Raw genomic sequence first — 21,518 nt, 5'->3', positions numbered from 1 at the left:
TCAAAATCTGCCATTAGCCTTGCTCTTTCTTATGCTATCAGCTCTGCCAGATACACTGGTTAAAGCTGACCAGGAGAAAAGTGGAAACAAATTTGTTGCTTGTACATCATCATCATCATCATCGTCATTATAATCATCATCATATTTCAGTTACCAAAAACATTTAGGTAACTAGAAGTTCTACACAATACAAAGGAACAGAGAGTATGGCTTTTGGGTAATGGTGGTCAAAGCTATGATGTTCTAGAATTTGTATGAGTTATATTCATAAGGCAGTTTTCAGAAGTTACTACAAATTCGTAGATGATGCTAACAACACTATTAATGATTCTGTAACTCTGAAATTCAGAACAAGGTCACTGCGCGCCTTTAACGAGACCATCTCCTTAATACAAGGCTAGTTATTTCTCTATGGAACAGTCTGTGATAATAATCATCGTGCTTTTCTGTGGAAAAGAAAGAGAGCATGCTGGAGTTTAATTATTATTTAGTAGCCTAGAAATGCCACAGAAACAAAATAAGCTAATTTAGATTTGTATTTTATTGATTTCCTGCCTATTAGACAAACACTTTTGCATGCTATTTTATGTCATTCATTATTTAAATAACTTGATGTTATTGTTGTTGGCATAACTATACAAGTAGAAACTCAAGAGCAATTTCTTGATTTTTTTCTTGATATTAAGAAATAAAGATTGGGCAAAATGGGGAGAAGTAAACAACCAGTAGATGATACTTCCTCAAACAATTTTTCTTCTGACAAAATCACTGAGGTTTGATACTCTTTCTGCAAGCTAGGATTCAAAGTTGTTTTCTGTTAAAACCAAGCATAGGAATGGTTTGTGATGCCTGGGAAAATTGGTAGCTCCACTGTATTTTAAATTTCTGTAGTTCTGTCTGACTGCCTGTGACTGGGTACCATTGCTAAAAGGCTCTGCCTTTCATCAAGCCTATGGGCCAAGTCATTGTTGCATGGATGCATTTTTACTAAGAGGAGAGAGCCCAAAAATACAAATAAAATCTGAGTGAATTAGAAAATGGGTGGTGAGTTTGGGTTTTTTTTCACTATCCTCTGCATTAGTCCTCTGATAAATCTGTCTGATAGCAGGTTTCTTATTTTTACATCTTAGTCAGTAATTTAGGTGTGTTGAATGAAAAGAATAGTTATACTGGTTACACTGCAACTTTGGTTTTCATATTCTTTATCAAAAAATTCAAATGAATGTAAAGATAGGAATTAATTAGCCAAATACTTAGTATCGTGGACTCACTATTCTTACCTGATAAAAAACTGTAATTTATGTAGCCAAGATTAAGACAGAGAAGCAAAGTTTTGCATTGCTAAAGGTCTATAATATGTTGCTACTACATGGTAATTTAAAGCAAAACTCCAGAAATATATTTTTTAGCTTTTTACTTTAAAGAAGTCTTACTTCAAGTGAGCTGAGGTTGTGACTTATGTGTGGACTTGAATTTTCAACTGTATTACACTGTTTGCATTACACTAAAACATTGTGGGCTACAATAGAAAAAAATTCTTTTGGAATGCTCAGGGAAGTTTTGTCTGTGCTCATGAGGTTTCTCAAAAAGCAAAACATTTACGTAAGTGTATTAAGTAGTGACAGGTTTAAAAAACAGTTCTGACATTATGCAGTGAAATATCTCAGTGGAGAAGCAAGACACATACACATTTCTGTTAACCATCAACTTCACTTTCAAAACTAGTAAGTTGTGCCAGGAAGCATATTAATTAGACAAGCTTCTACCAATGCCACGGAAGTCTATTTTTAACTATATTGGGATTTTATACTTCACATAAATGCATTTCTACGATGTCTGTTGTATCTCTATACACAAGACACAATAATTTTATGCCATGTGTGTCAGTGTACAAGGCCTAACTTGCCAGACACTGAATCCATCATCTGAAATGCACTTATGCCTCATTATTTACTTACAAATTCATCTGCTGCATGTATTTAACAGATGACTCTGCAAGTCATGGGGCTGTGCATCCTAGAGGTTATTCAACGGCAATGATATGCTGCAAAATAATGCTAAGAGTGACTATTTTCCCCTTCAAAATCTACTCAGATCTGCATTTTCTGATATTAGTGATAAAATTTGAGTTTACTCCTTTTATCTCCACAATTTAATACAATTCAGGTGTGATAGTTACTGGGTGTTAGGTAGGTGACAGACTCTTTTCCTGTTTACTCATCACTAAGACTATTACTTGTCACTGCTATGAAAATTTTTTGAAGGGAGTAGTATTGAGCTGGTATTTCTTAGGCATATTTGCAAGATGAAGATTGTAAAATCTAAACAATGGCCTACCTTTGCTAAATTAACAGCATATGGAAGAAAGAACTCTGTGTTCAAGAGCTAGTTTGTAATATTACTATTGTAATATAAACTGAAATAAGTTAAGGTACAAGACCATGTTACAAAAACATACTGCCTCTTCCATTGCCTTCTGGTACTTTTGTTGTAAATATGAACCTTCAGAAGGAGATATGTAAAGTCACTTAGCTGATTCTGGCTTTGTTTTAATGTGGTCTCAACCACTTGGAAGGCAGGGCCTTAGACTGACTGCAGATGCCTCTGTTCTAGCCAAAGAACAGCTCTGTGAGCCCTCTTGCGACCTCCAGCACGTTTCAAGTGCAGTAATCCTCTCATGCCTCAAAATGTTTGACAACAGCCATAATCGGCCTTACTGAGGAATAGTCCAAGGGGTCTCCTTGGACTGAGCTGATTGCTATATGTACATCCATCAGTCCTGACCTACACAAATGAATGTTGTGCACCTAGTTCTGAGTCGTCCATCTTGTTGTGGTGACTTGGGAAGGGGGTGGCTATAAGGAGTCAGCAATCTCCCAGGGCAAGTCATCAGCTTTATCAGCTTCCAGATGACAGCATTTTTGGGAAAGAGGGCAGTGGAGAGTGAGTCAGGCTTAATGAAGCAGCCTGCTTGGTCATCTTCCTCTCTGAGATACTTGAAATGAAAAGAATCAGTCATCAAATGAGTTAAAGGGAAATCCTCTCTGAAATCACTATCCCAGCCATGAGTTGTTACAACTAATTGCCACCCAGGGGGACCTTGACAGGCTTGAGAGGTGAGCCTGTGCAAACCTACTGAAGTTCAGCAAGGCCAGGTGTAAGGGCCTGAATTGGAGCAATCCTAAGCACAAGTGTAGGCTGGATGAATGGATTGAGAGCAGCCCTGGGAAGAAAGGCTGGAGGTGTTTGCAGGCAAAAAGCTCAATACGACTTGGCAGTGTGCCCTTGCAATGTGCCCTTGCCCTTGCAGCCCATAAAGGCAAGCACATCCTGGGATGCGTCAAAAAAGGTGTGACCAGCAGACTGAGGGAGATGATTCTCCTGCTCTACTCTGCTCTTGTGATATCCCACCTGGAGCACTACATACAGGTCTGGGGTGCCCAGCATAAGAAAGATGTGGACCTGTTGGAACAAGTCCAGAGGAGAGTCTCTAAGTTGATCAGTGTGCTAAAGCACCTGTTTTCATGAAGACAGGCTGAGAGAGTTTGACCTGTTTGGCTTAGAGAAGAGAAGGCTTTGGGGTGACCTTCTAGCAGCCTTTCAGTACATAAAGTTGGCTACAAGAAGAGAGGACTGGAGAGGGACTTTTCACAAGGGCTTGTAGTGATAGGACAAGGGGGAATGACTTCAAACTGAAGGAGCGCAGGTTTAGATTAGGTATTAGGAAGAACTTGTTTGCTGTGAAGGTGGTGAGGCACTGGGACAGGTTGACAGAGGTTGTGGACTCCCTGTCTCTGGAGGTGTTCAAGACCAGGCTGGATGGTCTTGATGAGTAACATGGTCTAGTGGAAGGTTCCCTGCCCAGGGCAGGGGTGTTGGAGCTAGATGATCTTTAAGGTTCCTTCCAAAGCAACTCCTATGATTCTGTGATTCTTTGATAAATGTCTTTAGCACTAATTTTGAAAGTTGTTGTTCTCCTAAAAGTGGCAAGTAGCAGCAGCAAGTGGCCAGTACAGTATTGCTCATAAGGATGCTGCTCTTGTCACCATTACTGGTGTGGATCTGGTGGAGAACAGGTACAGCAGAGGAGTGAGGAAGAGAGAAATTCATTCTTGTGAAGATGCACAAATGACCAGAAATCTGTGCTTCTGGAAGTAGAAACCTCAGGATATGCCCCACACACAACTTTGAGATCTCCATCAATAGCCCTCACTAAGACAATACTCCAGCCAGCGCGAGCACAACTGTGTGATTCACAAACACACACACACACACACCCTCTTCCTTTGGCTCTTCTTCATCCCCATGCCTACAGGCTCAGCAGCTGGTCGCTATGGCCTCGCATGCTCTGGAGCCCTTCCCTGTGAGCAGGGCTGTCCTGCGTGGGGGAAGGCTCTGCCAACACCCCAGGGCAGCTGCTGTGTGAGCTTGCTCCCGAAGCAGCAGCAATGCGGTCATGTTGGTGTGTCATTCACCTCCCCTAGATAGTTCCTCCGAGGTGACTTCTTCATAATTACGTCTCCATAATTATTTCCTTCTCCAGTGTGGCGTAGGCAGGCACGCACTGCCCCAAATGCCATGGGAGGAGTTGTGCATTACCTACTACCGCTGTATGCCTGGCACTTGGGAAAAGCCTGGAATGACAGGGAGGGGGAGGGCAGGAAAAGGACCTAAAGGTGTGTTCCTTCAACACCTCCTGCTTGACAGTTGAGCCCTGCTTTTACCATGGTCAAGTGCCACAGGGGACCAAGTTACAGGGTGAATCAAACTCTATATTTAGGAAGAACAACTGGAAGCTATGACAGGAATTCCCTTTTACACTTCGCTCCTCTGCTGAGTCCTGCTCCAGCCTGGAGCAGCACTCAGTGCCGTCCAGGCTGAAAGCATCGGAGCTATTTCAGACACATTAAAAGGGTCACAGTCAATACCTCAGCTGGTAGAAGAAGGTACCTCTTTCAGCATCAAAAGGAGGTGTGCATACTCACTTGACGGTTTGGAACTTTTTTTGTATAAGTAAATAAATTAGCTAATCTTGAAGGGGTCAATTAAAGTCTTGAAAGACCCTTATGAAAACTCTTTAGTAAGTGCTCTGAGTTTACTGCAATAGTTGCGGGTTTCTGCCTATTTTAATGTCTCGTGCAGTGTATCAGAGTATTCAGAGCAGATTGCTATTGCTTCATAGTCTGTGGGGATCTTTAAAGATTTTAAACAGAAAGTCACTTAAATGCTTCGTGACTCATAAGAACTGTGTATGAGCTTGAATACTGTAGTACATAGGAAGATGGTTGTTGTTTTCTCTATGTTTGTTATAGTTAGTGAAATATTACATTATGGTTTTGATGTAAGAGAGGTTTCTTTCACTATTCTTAACAGGCAACTGTAGCAAAGATTATTGTGATGTATTACAGAAAATGTGACCACATTTGCCTAGAGCTTATAGTAAGTTTTCATGTAACAGGCTGAAAGCTGCAGGGTAGCTTTCATTGTACTGTCTGGGTAGTGTAGTTCCTGTCAAAGCCTTTTAATAAGATAATACACTGCAGTTCTGTCTCCAAAATACCCATTGTGCTTGATGCCGTGCATGTGGCAGGGGGAGAGGACAGCTTCCAGCTGGGGCAGGGGGAGGGCTCTTGCTGTTGTCTGTGTTCTACTGTACATCTCTTGTGTGCATTACAAAAGATGGCATTATGATATCTCATCGTATTTAAAGCAAATTGAATAAATCAGCTTATTATCTTGCTGCAGCCCTGTCAGAAATTATTTTTAGCAGAGAGACAGAAGATAGGTTCCTTTGTTTTACAAAGTTTCGCTTCAAAACACTCATTTATTTCACTGCAGTAGTCCTGTATTTCTGCTCATGAGTAGTCCTGCTCGTGAGTACTTTCACTGCAAATCAAGGGAATTTGCAAGGGAAGTCTGCCATAAACCAGCTCCAGATTGAGCTAACATTGCCACTGCTTTCTAAGTTTGGCTCAGCATGCAGCCCATAAAAGGTAAAAGGTAAGGTGTGGGGTGGCCAAAAAGACACCGGGGAATACAGGCTGCCTGTCTGCGTTTCTCTGCTTGCCAGAGATGTGAAATCCTGCTGTGGAAATAAGGGTGAAGTGGGATTTTTTCAAGTTTGCAGAGCTGATTGGAATACCAGAAATAACTTAATACAATCAGTGCAGCACTCTTGACTCTCTCTGAGACACATGGTGAAAGAACAAAGGAATTTATAAAAATTATCTAATCACTTCTGTAATGGATAGTTCTGTAATCTAAGGTCTATTTTCCTGTGATTGATGGTCAGTATTGCTCTGTAAGGAAATTCAGGGAAGGAAGGCAAGGGGAAAGAGCCAGAGATCTATTTTTACTCAGTAGTGTGCTGTTGTCCTGATTTCTCTGGCGGTAATGAGGACAGCACGGTCTGGTAGGAAAATCACCTCCTCCAAAAGCAGTCCTACACAATTGTATCATGCATCCATCTTTAGGAACTGGTGTCTGATTGCAGTAATTTTGAACACTGACTGCTTGTGAGCCCAGAGCACCTTGCTGAGGAGCACTACTGCTGTGCTTGTTTTAAAGCTGAGGTTCAGGGTAAATCCTTGCCATTTATCTCTAAGTGGCCCAAGAGGCTTGTATGGCTGTTTTTGCAATGCACGGGCATGCAAGATGAAGTTCACCTTGGCAAGAATTTCTTTGTAACAGTGCTTGGGAAGTAGTTCCACTGTGTTTTAAAATGTTTAATGTTGTTTTCCTGTGCTTTTGTTTCCATTTTTCATTCTGATTAAAAAGATGAAAAGTTGATAAGAAAAATTAATTAAACATTCTGTATTATCTATCTTCCCAGTCACTTGGGGGATTGTTTTTTGTTTATTTTGGAATACAGTCACTGGTCAACAGAACAGTTATTTATACGCATATAAAGATTTTCAGAAAGAAAGGAGAGTGTAGTAAATCCTTTTGTGTTTCTGAAATTTGTTTGAATTTTGTCATGAAGGTCAGTGGCCAAGATTGCATCCCCTGAAGTGAATTCTAAAGTGTTTTAAACTCCCTCTCATTTTAAGATCGTATATGTAAAACCACAATATAAAACTCACTGAAAGAATGCTGGTTTTATTTTGCACAGTGGGATTTTTTCTGATTTATTAATTCAGTGGAAGAAATTTAAACCCAAAGCAATTTAAGACCATGATTGTCCTCTGACAGAATGCTATGTTGGTTTGGACAGCACTTTTTGCAGCTGAGGGTGTGACCAGAGGGAGACCTCTAATGGCAGGTCATTTGTACTTTTAATTCTGCTCAGCGCTGTACACAGATTTAAAACCGATGTGAGAATATGCAGGAGAGGGTCTTCCAGTCAGTCCCAGCAATACAATCAGGTTCATATTCCAAGTTGAAGCCAACCTACAATTCATCCATATTTTTTTTTGATACTGCCTCATGTGACAGTTTTACTCTTTGGAGTACCCAAGTCTTTGACACACTTTAAATTTCTCAGTGTAATTTTACTATTCTCTCCTATGTCATTTATTTCTATTCTCATTACTTCCCTTCCTATCTCAGGTTAAATACAGTATAAAAAATGTGCTGTAGTTTGTGGTGATCAGTGAATTTCTCTGGTGAAATAATTTCTCAGCTTTTAGAATTACTACCTTACTTTATATTACAGTAGCTAAATAACTATAGACTTTGATGAAAGTCTAGTCCAGTTAAAACCTAACTTCCCAGTGAGAGAATAAAAAGCTAAGATGGTGTTTCAAATAATCTGCTAATAAAATTTCTTTCTTTTTACTTTGGTGTATTTCCGTTTGCTATTGTATATTAATACTGTATCAGTCCATATTTCTCCACCTGCACAAAATTATATGGAAAAATATGTTATTTTTGATCTTATTGCTAAAGAAAATTGATGAATCTATATGATCTAAAACTTTGAGGAGGGGCTACTTTGTGCACTAGCAACTGTCAAGGAGAATTTTTCCATTTGACCATCTTGATCACTTTCAGTCCACAGGTATTAAAGGTTTGCAAGGATTTGTGAGTCAGAAAATGGTTATGTCTGCATTTATCAATATTTCCTAACAAGTTATGCTTTATTTTATTTATGCTTAAACTGAAAGTTCTAATAATTCCCACATACATACTGTGACAGGGCTAATCATACATTGTCTATCCTCAAATGCTTCCCTTAATTCTTACTCATTTTACAGTGCTGTTAAGGTTTGAGAGATTCCTTATCTCTACTCATTATTGTTTTTAATGTGAAAGAGATACCTTCATTTGTGGCTATGAAAGATTAATTGGAGAAGCTCAGGTGTTCTGACTCCTTCTGATATTCAGAAGGAATAACTAAGCAACTTGGAAACTGAGATGGAAACAGGAGCTGGGCAGATGAAATGGATGCCTGTCAAGAGGCAGCGTGGGTTAAGTTCTGGCTTATCTTCCATAGCTATCAGAATGTCAGAGCCTGTAACACTTTCCAATTTTGCTTGCAGGGATAAGCCTCTGTCATAAAAATGTCAAAACAACCAGCATCACATGTCAAAGCCATTCAGGTAAGAGACAGCATTTATGTTTTTAATATAATAAAATGATAAATCTCCATCTCCATTGCTTGGCAGACTGCATTTTTACTTGGACAAAGCACCGTAGGAGTGCTAGCTGGGGTTATTCTGTTAAAGTGAAAAACTCAGTAGACATGAAAGCACTGAAAAAGTGTGACCTGGAGATCATCGTTTGTTCTGAGCTGATAAAAAAACTGGATCAGGTAATTCATTAATCACTTGTTTGCACAGTCTTTCCAGTGTTAGGTTATGCCTATTGGAGGATCATCTAAGCAAAACATGGTAATGCATCTGCATATCTGTTAAGTTAAAATAATTCCTGTAACCGTTAGATTTCCCACAAAGCTGATGTAATACTGGGAGAATTATAGGCTAAAAAGATGGCATGGGTATAGTGAAGTTTTTTATGTCTGCATTCCTTAAGGAGAAAAACCCTCAACTTTGAATAATTAAGAAGCATTTTATTTAAAAGCCAAAGTAAAATGAGAGAAATGTTGATCTTTTAATTTGAAAGATTCTTGTTTCTCACATACCTCTTCAATGGTATATGATTATAAGGATGAAGTCGATTGTTGCATACTTGTAAAAGATACAACTAGAGAATTATCCCAACATCATAATGAAGTAGTGTCATGAAGAATGTGTTTAGTTCATGTTATCAATGATTCTTGTCAAGAGGCATAAATGTCTTCTGAACTGAAGAATCTTACAGAGTTCTCATGTATTTCGTAAAATGCACTTCCAGAGAAATTTTGCCATGAGTTCAGTTGCCTTACCTAAGAAACACAAAATGGAATTTCTAAAGTCTGCTCTGTTCTCTGTTTATTTGAGATAATACTAGTGCAAAGATTGGGGTATCAAGATTAATTACCCAGGGGCTAGGCAGCATACTGAAAATGCAAGGCACTGTAAAAGTGCAGATTCTCTTTATCATCATCAATTCTACTGAAACAGGCATGCAAACTACTGTACTCTAATTCTGTAGAAATTAGAAAAATTTTGCCATTTTGCCAGAATATTGATTTCACTCAGTTCAAATTTTCATGCCTCTTTTACAGTGGCTATAGAAATGTTTGTATGACTAATGAAAATATATAGACATTTAATAGCTCAAAAATATTTATTTCCATTTTACATTTAAACTCCATAGGCACATACAAACATTTTTAAGGAATTAATTGGTTTACATTTTTTTCTTAAAGATGTAATGATATGCTGGATTTTATTTTTAGGATGACTTTCCAACTTCTAAATGTAAACAGTGTTCCTAGGTTGTTCATTTAAAAAATGCTTTAAATTTAAGCACTAAGTTTAATATTTTAAGAAAATTTAATTTTTGCGAAGGTAATTTGAATCATGAGAAAGAATTACAGCACAAATTTTAAAATATATCTATTAAGCATTTTGTCAAAGGTGGTTCTAGTAGGGAGACTTGCACTTGAATTGATGCTTTTTATGCTTTGAGCACTCTAAGAACAAAATGTCACATTACTTTTATACACTGTGATTCATATATTATGATCCTTTGCTATTGTGTGGTGGTATAATAGGACTGACGTGCCCTGGAGAATGTACATCATGCTGCAGCAATGGGAATGTAATGGCACCTAACTAACTGAAGCATTTCTGGTGTTCTGTGTCTGAAATGTCTTTTTTCTCACTGTACGAGATGTAGACAAAAATGTTCACTTGCCAATAGCTACTAGATGTGTCAGAGTTAAAGGCAGCAACTGGTTCCCAAGAGTAGTACCAAAGTACTGTTAATTCCTTTAAACAATTGCTGACCTCCTGATACCTTAGGTTTTAACTTTCATATTTTTCAAATCCTGTGCTGCCCAGTGTGTAACTCTGAAGTTTCTTGTAGCCTGTTAATTTCTGCTCTCTCATGTTAAGTAGACATAACAAAGCCTCTCCAGGCCTGCTCTCCAAGGACACTCAGGCCATCCTAGGCCCAAAAAGTATAAACCAAAAGCCTCTAAAGGGGGGGGAAAGCTTGGGGAAATTACATCATTAACTGAAGCTTTAATTGGAGAATTAACCCTGATATGCAAATGAACCAAACCTATAAAAGTGTGAAACACTCGTGACTTGGAGTCCATCTTGGGGTCCATCTTGGGGTCCATCTTGGCAAAAACCTCTCACCCCCCAGAGGGTACCTTTGAAGGCCTTTCAAATAAATACCCACCTTTATTCTCTTACTCCTGTCTAGTCTCTGTTTCTACGAGGCCTCTTAAGACATCACTCCCCTTCTCAGTGTGTAAAAGGCTGTGAACAGCTCTGACTGAAAATTATTCTATCTTTAAACACTCTTGGCTTTCCCCAGAGGTAAGGGTGAGGAGATTCCTGGGGTTTTTGTTGCTGTTGTTTTGGTTTTGTTGGTTGGTTGGTTGTTTCTGGATTTCATTCAGTTTTCTCTACAGCTTCTATCTTTATTCTTTTTCTTTTTCTTTCTTTCTTTCTTTCTTTCTTTCTTTCTTTCTTTCTTTCTTTCTTTCTTTCTTTCTTTCTTTCTTTCTTTCTTTCTTTCTTTCTTTCTTTCTTTCTTTCTTTCTTTCTTTTTCTTTCTCTTTCTTTTCTTTCTTTCTTTCTTTCTATCTTTTTCTTTTTCTTTTTCTTTTTCTTTTTCTTTTCTTTCTTTTCTTTCTGTCTTTTTCTCTCTCTTTCTCTCTCTTTTCTTTTTTTTTTTTTTTAATTAAATATGTCTATACAAAAGTGTCTTTCCAGATTACTCAGTCATCCATCTGGACAGCCAGGAATGGCTGTGATGCTGTGAAGGACTTACCCATAACAGTCCTCAAGTCATGCACAGCTGCATCAGTTGTAGCCTAATCTGAACACCCTCTCTCTATTAAACAGAAAGAAGAACACACAAAAAAATTCTCTAAATACCAGTTAGAGAATAGCAATATATTAGTATGCCATTTTTACAGGTATTTTTCCTTTGGTTTATTCAGAATGACCTTGGTAGAGTACATCAGTGCACATACCTACCTACTCATTATAAGAACTGCAATGGCACACAGTATGGTAGGCCTTTCAAACAAAGGAAGAGGCAAACTCAGTAGTTTTCATAATTAGGATGGTTAAACATAACAATCAGACCTAGAAAGTCTGTCTAAAGCAATTATAATTTAGGATTTCAGAAGTCTGGAACAGACAATTTCCTATTTAGCATTTTACTGGATGGAGATCCCCAAGGGTTATATCTCCATCTCAGCTTGCAGGTGACAAAAGCCTTGAAACGTATTTTTAAAACAAAATTGTGAACTTGTGCTAATCACAGCATGAGTCTTTTCAGAGCTATGCTGGTGTACAGAATTTGGCCCACTCATTACACAGCTGCTTATCTGAGAGACAGAACCAGCATTGGATTAAGAGAGATTTGCAGCTCAGGACTTTGGTACCTCTGCTCAGAATTGTTTGGAAATGTCATACTTTCATTTTATCCTGGAAATATTTTAATTTACAGAATCTGATATCAGATGCAGACAGTTTTTAACTATGTCTCAAAGGATGCTCATTTTACCAAGTTATTATGTCATGATTGTGTATTTCTTGCCCAAACTCTGACGTGAATGTCCTTACTGCAGATAACAAAGTGCAAACTGCTTTTGTGTGACACAGATTACTGCTGAAGCAGACCAAAGAGTGGTTTATTGAATTTAATTAGCAGCCTGGAACTTAGAGGTTCATTTTTGTTTTCTGAACCACTTTTAGTCACATTGACCTGTCAGTCATGGTGGAACATGCAAGGGCTGTAGTGTGCCATGGGGGGCTGGCTTCTGCTTTGACTATCTCCAAGGGAAAGGAATGTCCAAGTTCAGGATGAGCACCAAAAGGAGAGATATCTCTTAAATTTTCAACTCTGCAAACTTGTATGACCATGCTAGCTGTAATTTGCAGAGAAGTTTCCCAGTCCAAATATTGAAGCTGTCTGGAGATACCAGCACTTGGCGGGGCAGTAACTTAAAATTAGAAATGGCAAAGCTGGTTTTTTTCCACCCCTAAATGAAATGATGAGTTAAGAACTGTGAGACTGAAAATGCCCTGTTTCCTGGGAAGTTATGAAGTGCAGGTGAAAAGTTTCATGATATCTAAACTAATGCTCAGTGAAAAAGGTTTATGAAACAAATACCTGGTTTTCTGTAACCCTGCAGTTATTTGGCAGCCCTGCTGAAATTACAGCATCATCTTGCATAAATAAGATAATGGGAAACAGGTAAGTAGAATACAGGGAAAAGTACTCATTTCTTGGCAGATGGGTTCTTAATTTGCTCGTCATTTGATTACAGCCGTCAGAACAGTTGTTACTGAAAACCGTGGGCTGTTTTCCTGTGGTTGCCCAAGTGGGGCATGATCTGCAAGACCATAACTTGAGCAGAAGGATGAGATTATTCATCTCCATTTAGTGCAGATCAGTCAGATGGTAAAGGACAAGAACAGAGCTCGCTGTTAGAAGGTTCTCTGCTTCTGCTCCGTAACATTACCAATTCACCCCCTGGTTTTACCAGTGGGAGCCATGGTATTTTGATGACATTTCCTAGGAGCAGCTTCTCTTCTGAGATCACGAGATAAGAATAAATTGTGCATTTAGTTGATCATGCCATTTGACTTTTAAAATAATCTGGGCTTGGTCACATTTGGAAATGGATACTTCTCAGATGTTCTTTCCTAAGCACTGTTTTGTGCCATTCTATTCCCCAAAATCTTTATTTTTAAGATACCTATTATCAGCCCCAATTACATTATGGCTACTAGCTTTCTGCCCCAGTTAAAAGATCAGATTGATGCAGTTGTGTGGGTATCATTCTGGAGGGAGTTTGCTGAAGCCAGGGGCCAGTGGTCTGCCAAGTGTTGGAGCTGGTTCAACTATTCACAGTTTGTAGCACCCGTGGGTACGTTTTGTTGGTAAAATCACATTTTAAACACTTATGGCTTAAGCTGATTCAGGGCAGGCTTCCCTTCTAAGCTACCTGTGGTTAAGTGAGGTGAAAACTGGTGTCATTGGAGAATGGAGAGTGGTCCAGTGATCAGGTGTTATTGAAAGATTTGTGTGATTTTCACTTAAATGTTGCTTTTGGCGTTCACTTTCTGTTTGACCTTGACCAAACTGAAGCAGACCCAGGTCTCTAAAGACGCTTTAGTGTCCAGTACTCATTTTTTTTTTAAGTCCAGTGAAATTAGGAAACATTAGTCTAAAATGCAGTACTTCACTTTCTAGTTTGTTTTTTACTTTCTGTCTTTAAAATGGAGATGAAAGCACTTCTCTTTCCCAGGAGTGGTGTGATGTGCATACATTGAAGGCATAAGTGCTTGGAAACCATGATAATGTCTATATGCTTGTCCCACTCCAAGTTTTTCCATTTACCAACTGTATCTTTATTTGTCAGTCACTATTATATACATCACAATTTCCTTCTCACAGGCTAATATTAACATCCCAATGGGAGCATTTCGACCTGGTGCAGGGCACCCTCATAAAAGAAAAGAATTTACACCTGAAGAAGTGGAGGAGGTAAGCAAAATGATTTTTTTGATTTTTTTTTTCCAAGGAGAATCCCTGCCATGAAATGGAAGAAAGCCTTTAAAGTGATCTTAAAGCTCTGCGTACCAATCTTAGGTACCACAGTTGAACATGCACTGATATTTCATGGAAATAAATGCCCACTTACTAACACTTCATGTATAAATAGTTCTGCTTTGGGTGCCAAGGACCCTATAGGAATATAAACTGTTTCAAAGGTGTGTAGCTCTGCTGCCACAGCGGGATAGTACCTGCTGTCAGGAGAGAGAGTCAGGATTTCCCTAGCAGCATTTGTCTAGATAGGACCTGGTGAGATACAGCAGGAAAAGTTGTAGCAAGGCTTTGGAAGACTTTGCTGCTACCTGCCACCCTGTGGTGTGATTTATTGTTACAGCTTTACAGTTTTGGAACAGGTTTTCAAACACAACGCTTTTTGGAAGGTTTATCAACAAGAAGAAGTTGCATGTGAAGACACTTGCAAGTTAAAACAGAAATTCTGAACCCATTTGCCTGTCCAGGGGTGAAAATACTCCATTTTAGACTGAATTCTGCATTTTCATGCTTGTATTTTACAGGGAGTGTTTAGCACTGAGTTTTGAATATTAAAATCCAATTTATACCTTAACTAACGTTGATCACAAAGGTTATGAGTAAACACAGATATCATATTTCTGGATGATATTAAAGTATTGTATTTATCATTAACTTTTATAATAAATGAGACCTAAAATCAACAGTGGAAGAAAAGGTAGTGGTAGATACTCCAAACAAGATAAAAAAGATGGGTGCTCCTGGTTTCCTGGCCAGTTTGCTTATTTTGGATTTGTAATCCCCACATGAGAACTCATCCTACTGGTCCAGAGCTCCCAATGCTCCTCACAGCCAAGGGCAGGAAAGGCTATGTAAGAGCTAATTCTTCATTTTCTGTCTCAGTCTTATATTTTTTTTTGCCATATTTTGATATAAACAGTGCTCTGTTTACAGAGAACTTTCCTGAAGTAATCAAACCTAGGCTGACTTAGCTCTTAAGATTTAAAAAAGCCAGACATACAAAATGACCTTGAACATATATTGTGGCTTTTTCCATTGGAAAGAAATCAAAGCATGTTCTCTGCGCAGTAATTAAACTGGTGAAGGAGTGCATGTTATTAAGCAGAAACTAATATAGCATGTGTGAATTCTAGTAGTGTTTGAGAACTAAAATAAATGACTGGTGCTGATAATTACATTTGTTTGGGTAATTGAATGTTGCTTTGCTTCTCAGCTACATGAATACTATATATAAGACAGACGTTATGGAAGTTCTTGGCCCAGGTTTTATGGCCGGTACTCAACCAAACCGATGGGAGTAATCACTACAGAAACAGGTCTTGTTACAGGAATAGAATACAAATGCCACCAGTGAACTTGTCATTTCAGTTGTCTCATCTTGTTAGGTTTTTCCATACAGGTCATGATTTTTCAGAGCAGTTTTAGACAAATGCAACTTTTGGTAACAGTGAGTAATATTTTCCACTGTATTTTAAAGCCTTGACAAAGGAGATGAGTGGAATATGGATCTTACTCACAGGGGTGGTGCAGTCAGGTGGGAATGTGTATTTTTGAAGGTCAGTGGAGCAAACATGTTGACATGAAAAGAAATGGAGGGTGGGAATTACAGAAAATAACTCTTCATCAGTCAGAGCATTCCCATGCTTGTATTTGTTAACCCTTGTTGTATATCCAAGTCACTCTTCAGGCTTCCTTCCATAAAACTGAAGGCCATAGTCTGATCTCAGCTGTGCATTGCACATGGAGTGAGTGATATAGGGAGGGGTGAAGTCATAAATAGCACAGACCTGATGTTGGAAGAGCAAGCTGAGCACAAAGTCTCCAAAACATGGGCAAAGCTTGCGCCATTTGTTCCACAAGAGGAATGGTATTGCCATGAGTTGAAATGGTACTTTTTACATAGTATCTGCTATGTACTGATAAGAACTATGGGGTTGAGGGAGTGCTTGTTTCCTCTGATTATTCAGATTACCTAGGAAAACTGTCAAAGGAAACAATACAAGCTCATGGCATCTTTGACTACTGATACAATTTTGTGCATCCTTCGAAACAGCTTCTGTATCAATTTACTTACTCTCCTGCTGTGCTTTGCTACTGTTTCAGGATGTTAGATCGTTGAGCCATATATCAGACAGTACATACAGTACCTGGGGCTGAATTACTGTCTGGGATTTGAAATGATCTAGCAAAAACAATATTAAAATCTATTATTAGTATTATCTTGTATTAATTAATAGTGTATTGGCTAAAATGTGAGAAAAGATAATACAAGTTTACCAAGCCAAGCAATGTAATTATCACTTCCGTTTCCTTATGTATAGTGGTCTTAAGAAAGTCCTTAAAGATCAGATAGGAAGAAAATGTCAGTTTTCTACAATGCCTTATTTGTTTGCTAGTTGATATTGCAAACTCTTCTTCCTGATTAGCATGTAGTCCATTAGTCATCAGAGAAAAAAAAGAGGGGTTTACTGGCCAATAATATTTGACAAGTAATGTTGGAATCTAAAAAATGAAGTTAAATATTAAGAATTCACTGTTCACAGTTATTACAACTTTTCAAAAAGGGTGGCTAATAAATCTAAATAGTGGTTGAACTCCAAAAAGTCCATCACAGGAGGACATTCACAGAGTAATCAAAAAAGAAAAAATATTTTCCTCATGAAATTATTTGCAATAAAATATAAATTAATCTCTAAATGTACTTGATTCCTCATGTATGCCAGCTTTATAAGATACACAGCAAGCTGGAACAACAGTGAACTCCTGTCTGGAAATCTACTCCTGCAAAACATAACCCAGTCTAGAAATGGTCTAAAATACCTGTTCTACTCACCTAGAAGCAATAGTACAGCTGAGGAAGTACGAAGGGCTGAAATACTCTGGTCCATTGGGAAATTATCTGAGTTGCTCACTATTGTGTAAGTGGTGTTATTTAACTGGTATTTTTACAGTGTCAGCAGAATAGCCATGCAGCACTACCCTAATTCAAACATAAAATGACAAAAACCCTTCTGGTCTTGCAACTGAGGTCATGAAAAGTTAAATTTCAACTCATGTTGATCTTGCATGGAGCTTTTGGGGTACATAACCTACTATCATAACTCTTCCCTAGAGCTGCAGACATGCATAATGGTTTTCCTCTCCAACTGTCTGGCAACTGTGAAACTCTCAAAGGAATTAGATGATAAAAATGGTTCTACTTTTTTGTCATCTAAAATATGAAGGACTTGGAGTTGCCTTTAATTCTCCAGTCAGTTATTTTCTGCTAATGGTCTGGCTCTGTAAATTCTTACCCATTTTTATCCACATTCCTCTACAACTGAGCATCTTCTATTCTTTTGAGAATGTTTTTAGACATTTTAGACAAAAAAAACCAAAATAACTTATTTCTTCCTGCCTCCACCCCAATTTCCACTGGGAATGCCTTTAGTATAAAAACATCCTTTCCTGTTTTTCAAATAACTGATCTATGCTCATGTTCAAGAGATTGCTGTTGCAGCAGGAAGGTCACTGTGTCCTTTTGTGCAGAATGTTCCTGCTTCAACAGAGGAGGAGAAAGAGAAGAAACGCCTCCCAGGAGCTAAGAAACTTCCAGGTCCTGCTGTCAACTTGTCAGAGATTCAGAACATAAAGAGTGAGCTGAAATATGTCCCCAAAGCTGAACAGTAGCTGGAAGAAGCAGGTGAGTGAAAGAGAGATTCTTTGCATGGCTCTAGGAGTAGTAGGCTGATCCAGAAACCTCTCTAAGTAAAAAGATGGCTTTTCAATTACTTCAATGGACCTGGAGTTGCACCCCATAATTCAAAGACAAAATACAAGAAGTCATAATCCTTGGGATTTTCTGTTATTTCAAACATTGATCATGTTGGAGACTATATCCAATGATATATGGCACCCATCAACCAGCCTAACAAGTAGTCTATTCAGCATATTAGGAATTCAGTGTATTTGGAATATCGAAGCCACCTTAAAATAACCTATTGCTTCATAAGCACAAGTTTCAGTTTTGCAAAATACAGGACTTGTACTTTTACAATCTAACTACAAATGAATGATTTACAGTGCAAATAAATTTATTGCAGCAATGGACAAGTAAGTCAGAATTTTTTTTAGAAAGCTCCTTTGGAACATTAGTTATTTGATGTTAATTTATGTAATTCAAAATTGATATGCTAATGGTTCCATGTATGTGATCACGCAAACATACTCAATGCTATTTGTGGCACCCAAGGACTTGCTGTAGTCCAGCACAGGAAGGACATGGACCTGTTGGAGTGAATCCAGAGGAGGGTCACAAAGGTGATCACAGGGCAGGAGCATCTCTTTATGAAAGACAGAGCGAGGTTGTTCAGCCTGGAGAAGAGAAGGCTCTGGGCTGACTTCACTGTGGCCTTTCAGTACCTAAAGAGGGCTTATAGAAAAGATGGAGACAGAATTTATAGTAGGTCTTGTTGTCATAGGATAATGAGTAATGGTTTTAAACTTGAGGACATTAGACTAAATATAAGGAAGAAGTTTTTTACAATGAGGATGATGAAACACTGGACCAGGTTGCCCAGAGGTGGTAAATGCCACATACCTGTAAACAATGAAGATCAGGCTGGATGAGGCTCTGAGCGACCTGGTCTAGTGGAAGATGTTCCTGCTCATTGCAGAGGGGTTGGACTAGATGACCTTTAAAGATCTCTTCCAACCCAAACCATTCTATGATTCTATCATTTTATTTAAAAGGAAATATTCAGCACTTCAGTGCCAACTTCAGAATAATTTACATCTGATTTCAAATAAGACCCATAAGCCTCTGTTGTTCTACATTCTGAACCTTAAAGAAATTAATGATAATTTCTGTCCATGAAATTATCCTCTGATTTCCTTTGAAAAGCCTGAGTCAGTAAAGATGCATCAGGCAATTACAATGAAAACTCAGATGTACAGAGAAGTTTCAATACAAAAAAAAAAACCCACCCTGGCTACAGTAAGAAAAAGATAGTTGTGTCACATAGTCGTCACCTGAATTGCTAGTTCTGCATATTGACTGATAAATCCTTTTTATCCTGAAGAGAGGCAGAGGAGTTAAATTGAGCAGGAGAAAATAATCTGGAATTTACTGCATAGAAACATAAATGAAGAACAGAGGAAAACAGAAAGCAATACAAAGGGGTTCTGGAAATGCAGAAGTGCTAAAGACCAGGAATCCTAAAAGAAATGGTATATAATTTGAGTGAATTGCCCCAGTGCACACTGCATCATTAACTTATTTTTTATGTACAGCATAAATACACCATTTGGAAGGAAAGAGCATTTAGTTTTTTCTTGCTTTTACCCTGCTGTGTCATAATGTTCCTGATATTTTAAAAGAAGCAATGGAGTCTTTCTCTTCAGGAAACTTGGGGGGGGGAAAAATAACATTTTGTAAAATGAAAGATTTTATTCATTTCACTAAAGCACTGCCCAGAGAAATATGAATTTTTAATGTGAGCCTTTAAAGAGGCTTTTTCTTGTAAGAGCTATTTCAACATAAATTTAACCCCATATTTATTCTCTAATGATTGCTATTTTTAACATTTAAAAGGTTTTTTTAATTACCTTACTGAGAATCTGACAGAAACATTTAGGGCATGCTCAGATGTTCACTCTAAAGAAAAATTTTCTACAGAAAGGTCAGCAAAGGGCATCTCGAAAGCAGTGAGGTTATTATGAAGTCATTTCCGTCTCTCTCAGGTTCTGACAGTGATACAGATTTCCAGTTTTTGAGTAGTGCAGTCACAGGCCATATCTGAAAACAGTTTCTACAAGACTTGCAGGTACAGTACTCATTGGAGCCCGGGAGTTTGGGTTTGGATGTGCAGAACTAAGCATGTGCATGAATTCCACATAAAATTGAAATGTAAATTAATCACATGCCACATCCAGCAGCCTTGAATTATACTAAATCTAATGACTGTCCCCTAGAAGAGGACATTCATCAGTTCCGGTGTTTCAGTCGTGGCCTGCAGCCTTGTGTAAAATGTGATATAGTCAAAGAGCTGGTTTATGACTGGTCATGCAAATCCTGTGAAGATTATCTTAGTCTGCAAGAAATTCACCCTCACATGTGCCTGATACTTTGCTCCATCTACAGGAAGGGATTACAGATCATCCTTTGGATGTGATGATCTCAAAAGAATGGTGAACTGACTGGTCAATAGAATTTGCCTGTGCAGAGTGTGTACTGATAGATGAGGGTGTTCTTTGGTTTTCACAGTTAAGAAATTAATTCTCTCCTACATCAGTACTATAATCTTCTCAGATATTCACTATTGAGGGATTTCTCTTTGATATTATTTTTGTCTTTCTTGTGGTACTCTGTAGGAAATACCTACTTGAAACAGTTAGAATAACTCTAAATACTCCGGATAATTTCCATTATTCTGTGATCCTATAATATGATACAATAAAAAATATCAAAAGTGCACTTTAACATGTCAAAAATATCAAAGCTTTTACATCCACAGCAGTTATTTCCAACTTTACCTCCTGTATTGTCACATTTCATGGTTAGTTTCAGTAAATTGCAAGCTAACATGATTAATTGTGTTTTAATTTTGATCCGTTTTCTTGCTCAGTTTAACAGCATGCAAACCCAGCAGCAAAAATAAGAAAGCTGCAAAGCAGTAGGTTGGTTCATTATTTGCAAACCCATTCCTACATAATTTGCACTTTAGAGTAACTCCTGTTAAATATCTTTGGTCTTGCTCTTCGCCAGAATAGGAAACATGAATAGACTTGCTAAGATCATAGATGTGAGTGTAACAGTTTGTGGGAGGAATGTAATTAGAGAGATGTCATGAAGCTGGATCCACTGAAGGTCATCAAGTGCTCCTAAGTTAAAATATTCCTGTAGTCATCCCCTGATGGGGATCTGGTCTATCATCTGTAATTAGATAATTAGCATACTCTCTTGTCATAAGGATTCTTTTCTTCCACACCTGTAGATGATGTGTTAGATGCAGCTAGTTTTAATATACAATGTGAGTTATGATTTATTTCCCCTTTCTCCATCTACAATTTTTTTCCTGCTCCCTTCACATCTGCATATTTCTGCATGCGCAGGAGTGAAGCATATGCAAAATAGTAACAAAATACCACACACTAAAAATACATGCCCTATTGAATAAGTAATGGTAGGAAACATTTAGTTTGTGACAAATTAAGCCTGCTGTGGCTGAGATATATCGCTGATTGTTGTGGTATCTCCTGTGATAACTAGTATGGTGATTGTACCTGAAAATGGGCCTGAGCACAAACTGGCCTTTCACCAGGGAATATAGATGATGGCAGCCAGTTACTTCATGCTCATTCTTCATTCTGTATCCCTTCATGTTTTGTGTCCTGAAGTGTGGAAGGCTGTGTAA

At 38.2% G+C, this 21,518-nt stretch overlaps 1 protein-coding gene across 8 annotated transcripts in view; it reads left to right on the top strand.

Moving 5' to 3' along the window:
• Window positions 1-4,831: 4,831 nt before the first annotated feature.
• Window positions 4,832-21,518, top strand: part of SMPX (small muscle protein X-linked) — a 40,239-nt gene continuing 23,552 nt past the window's right edge. For 3 of the 8 annotated variants that reach the window (XM_019282635.3, XM_019282636.3, XM_019282637.3), the window contains exons 1-4: window positions 4,833-4,971; window positions 8,481-8,540; window positions 13,975-14,064; window positions 17,653-17,806. In XM_019282635.3, coding sequence (XP_019138180.1) covers window positions 8,502-8,540; window positions 13,975-14,064; window positions 17,653-17,793 — 270 coding nt within the window. In that variant the 5' untranslated portion in view covers window positions 4,833-4,971; window positions 8,481-8,501 and the 3' untranslated portion in view covers window positions 17,794-17,806. Of the gene's footprint in view, window positions 4,992-5,799; window positions 6,001-8,480; window positions 8,541-13,974; window positions 14,065-17,652; window positions 17,807-21,518 lie in introns of those variants that run through there. The other 5 variants (XR_002044265.3, XR_005601834.1, XM_019282638.3 and 2 more) reach the window with 4 other exon arrangements.

This window comes from Corvus cornix, chromosome 1 (genome assembly GCF_000738735.6).
Source record: "Corvus cornix cornix isolate S_Up_H32 chromosome 1, ASM73873v5, whole genome shotgun sequence".
NCBI lineage: Eukaryota > Metazoa > Chordata > Aves > Passeriformes > Corvidae > Corvus > Corvus cornix.
This window is presented reverse-complemented; position numbering and strand designations above follow the sequence as displayed.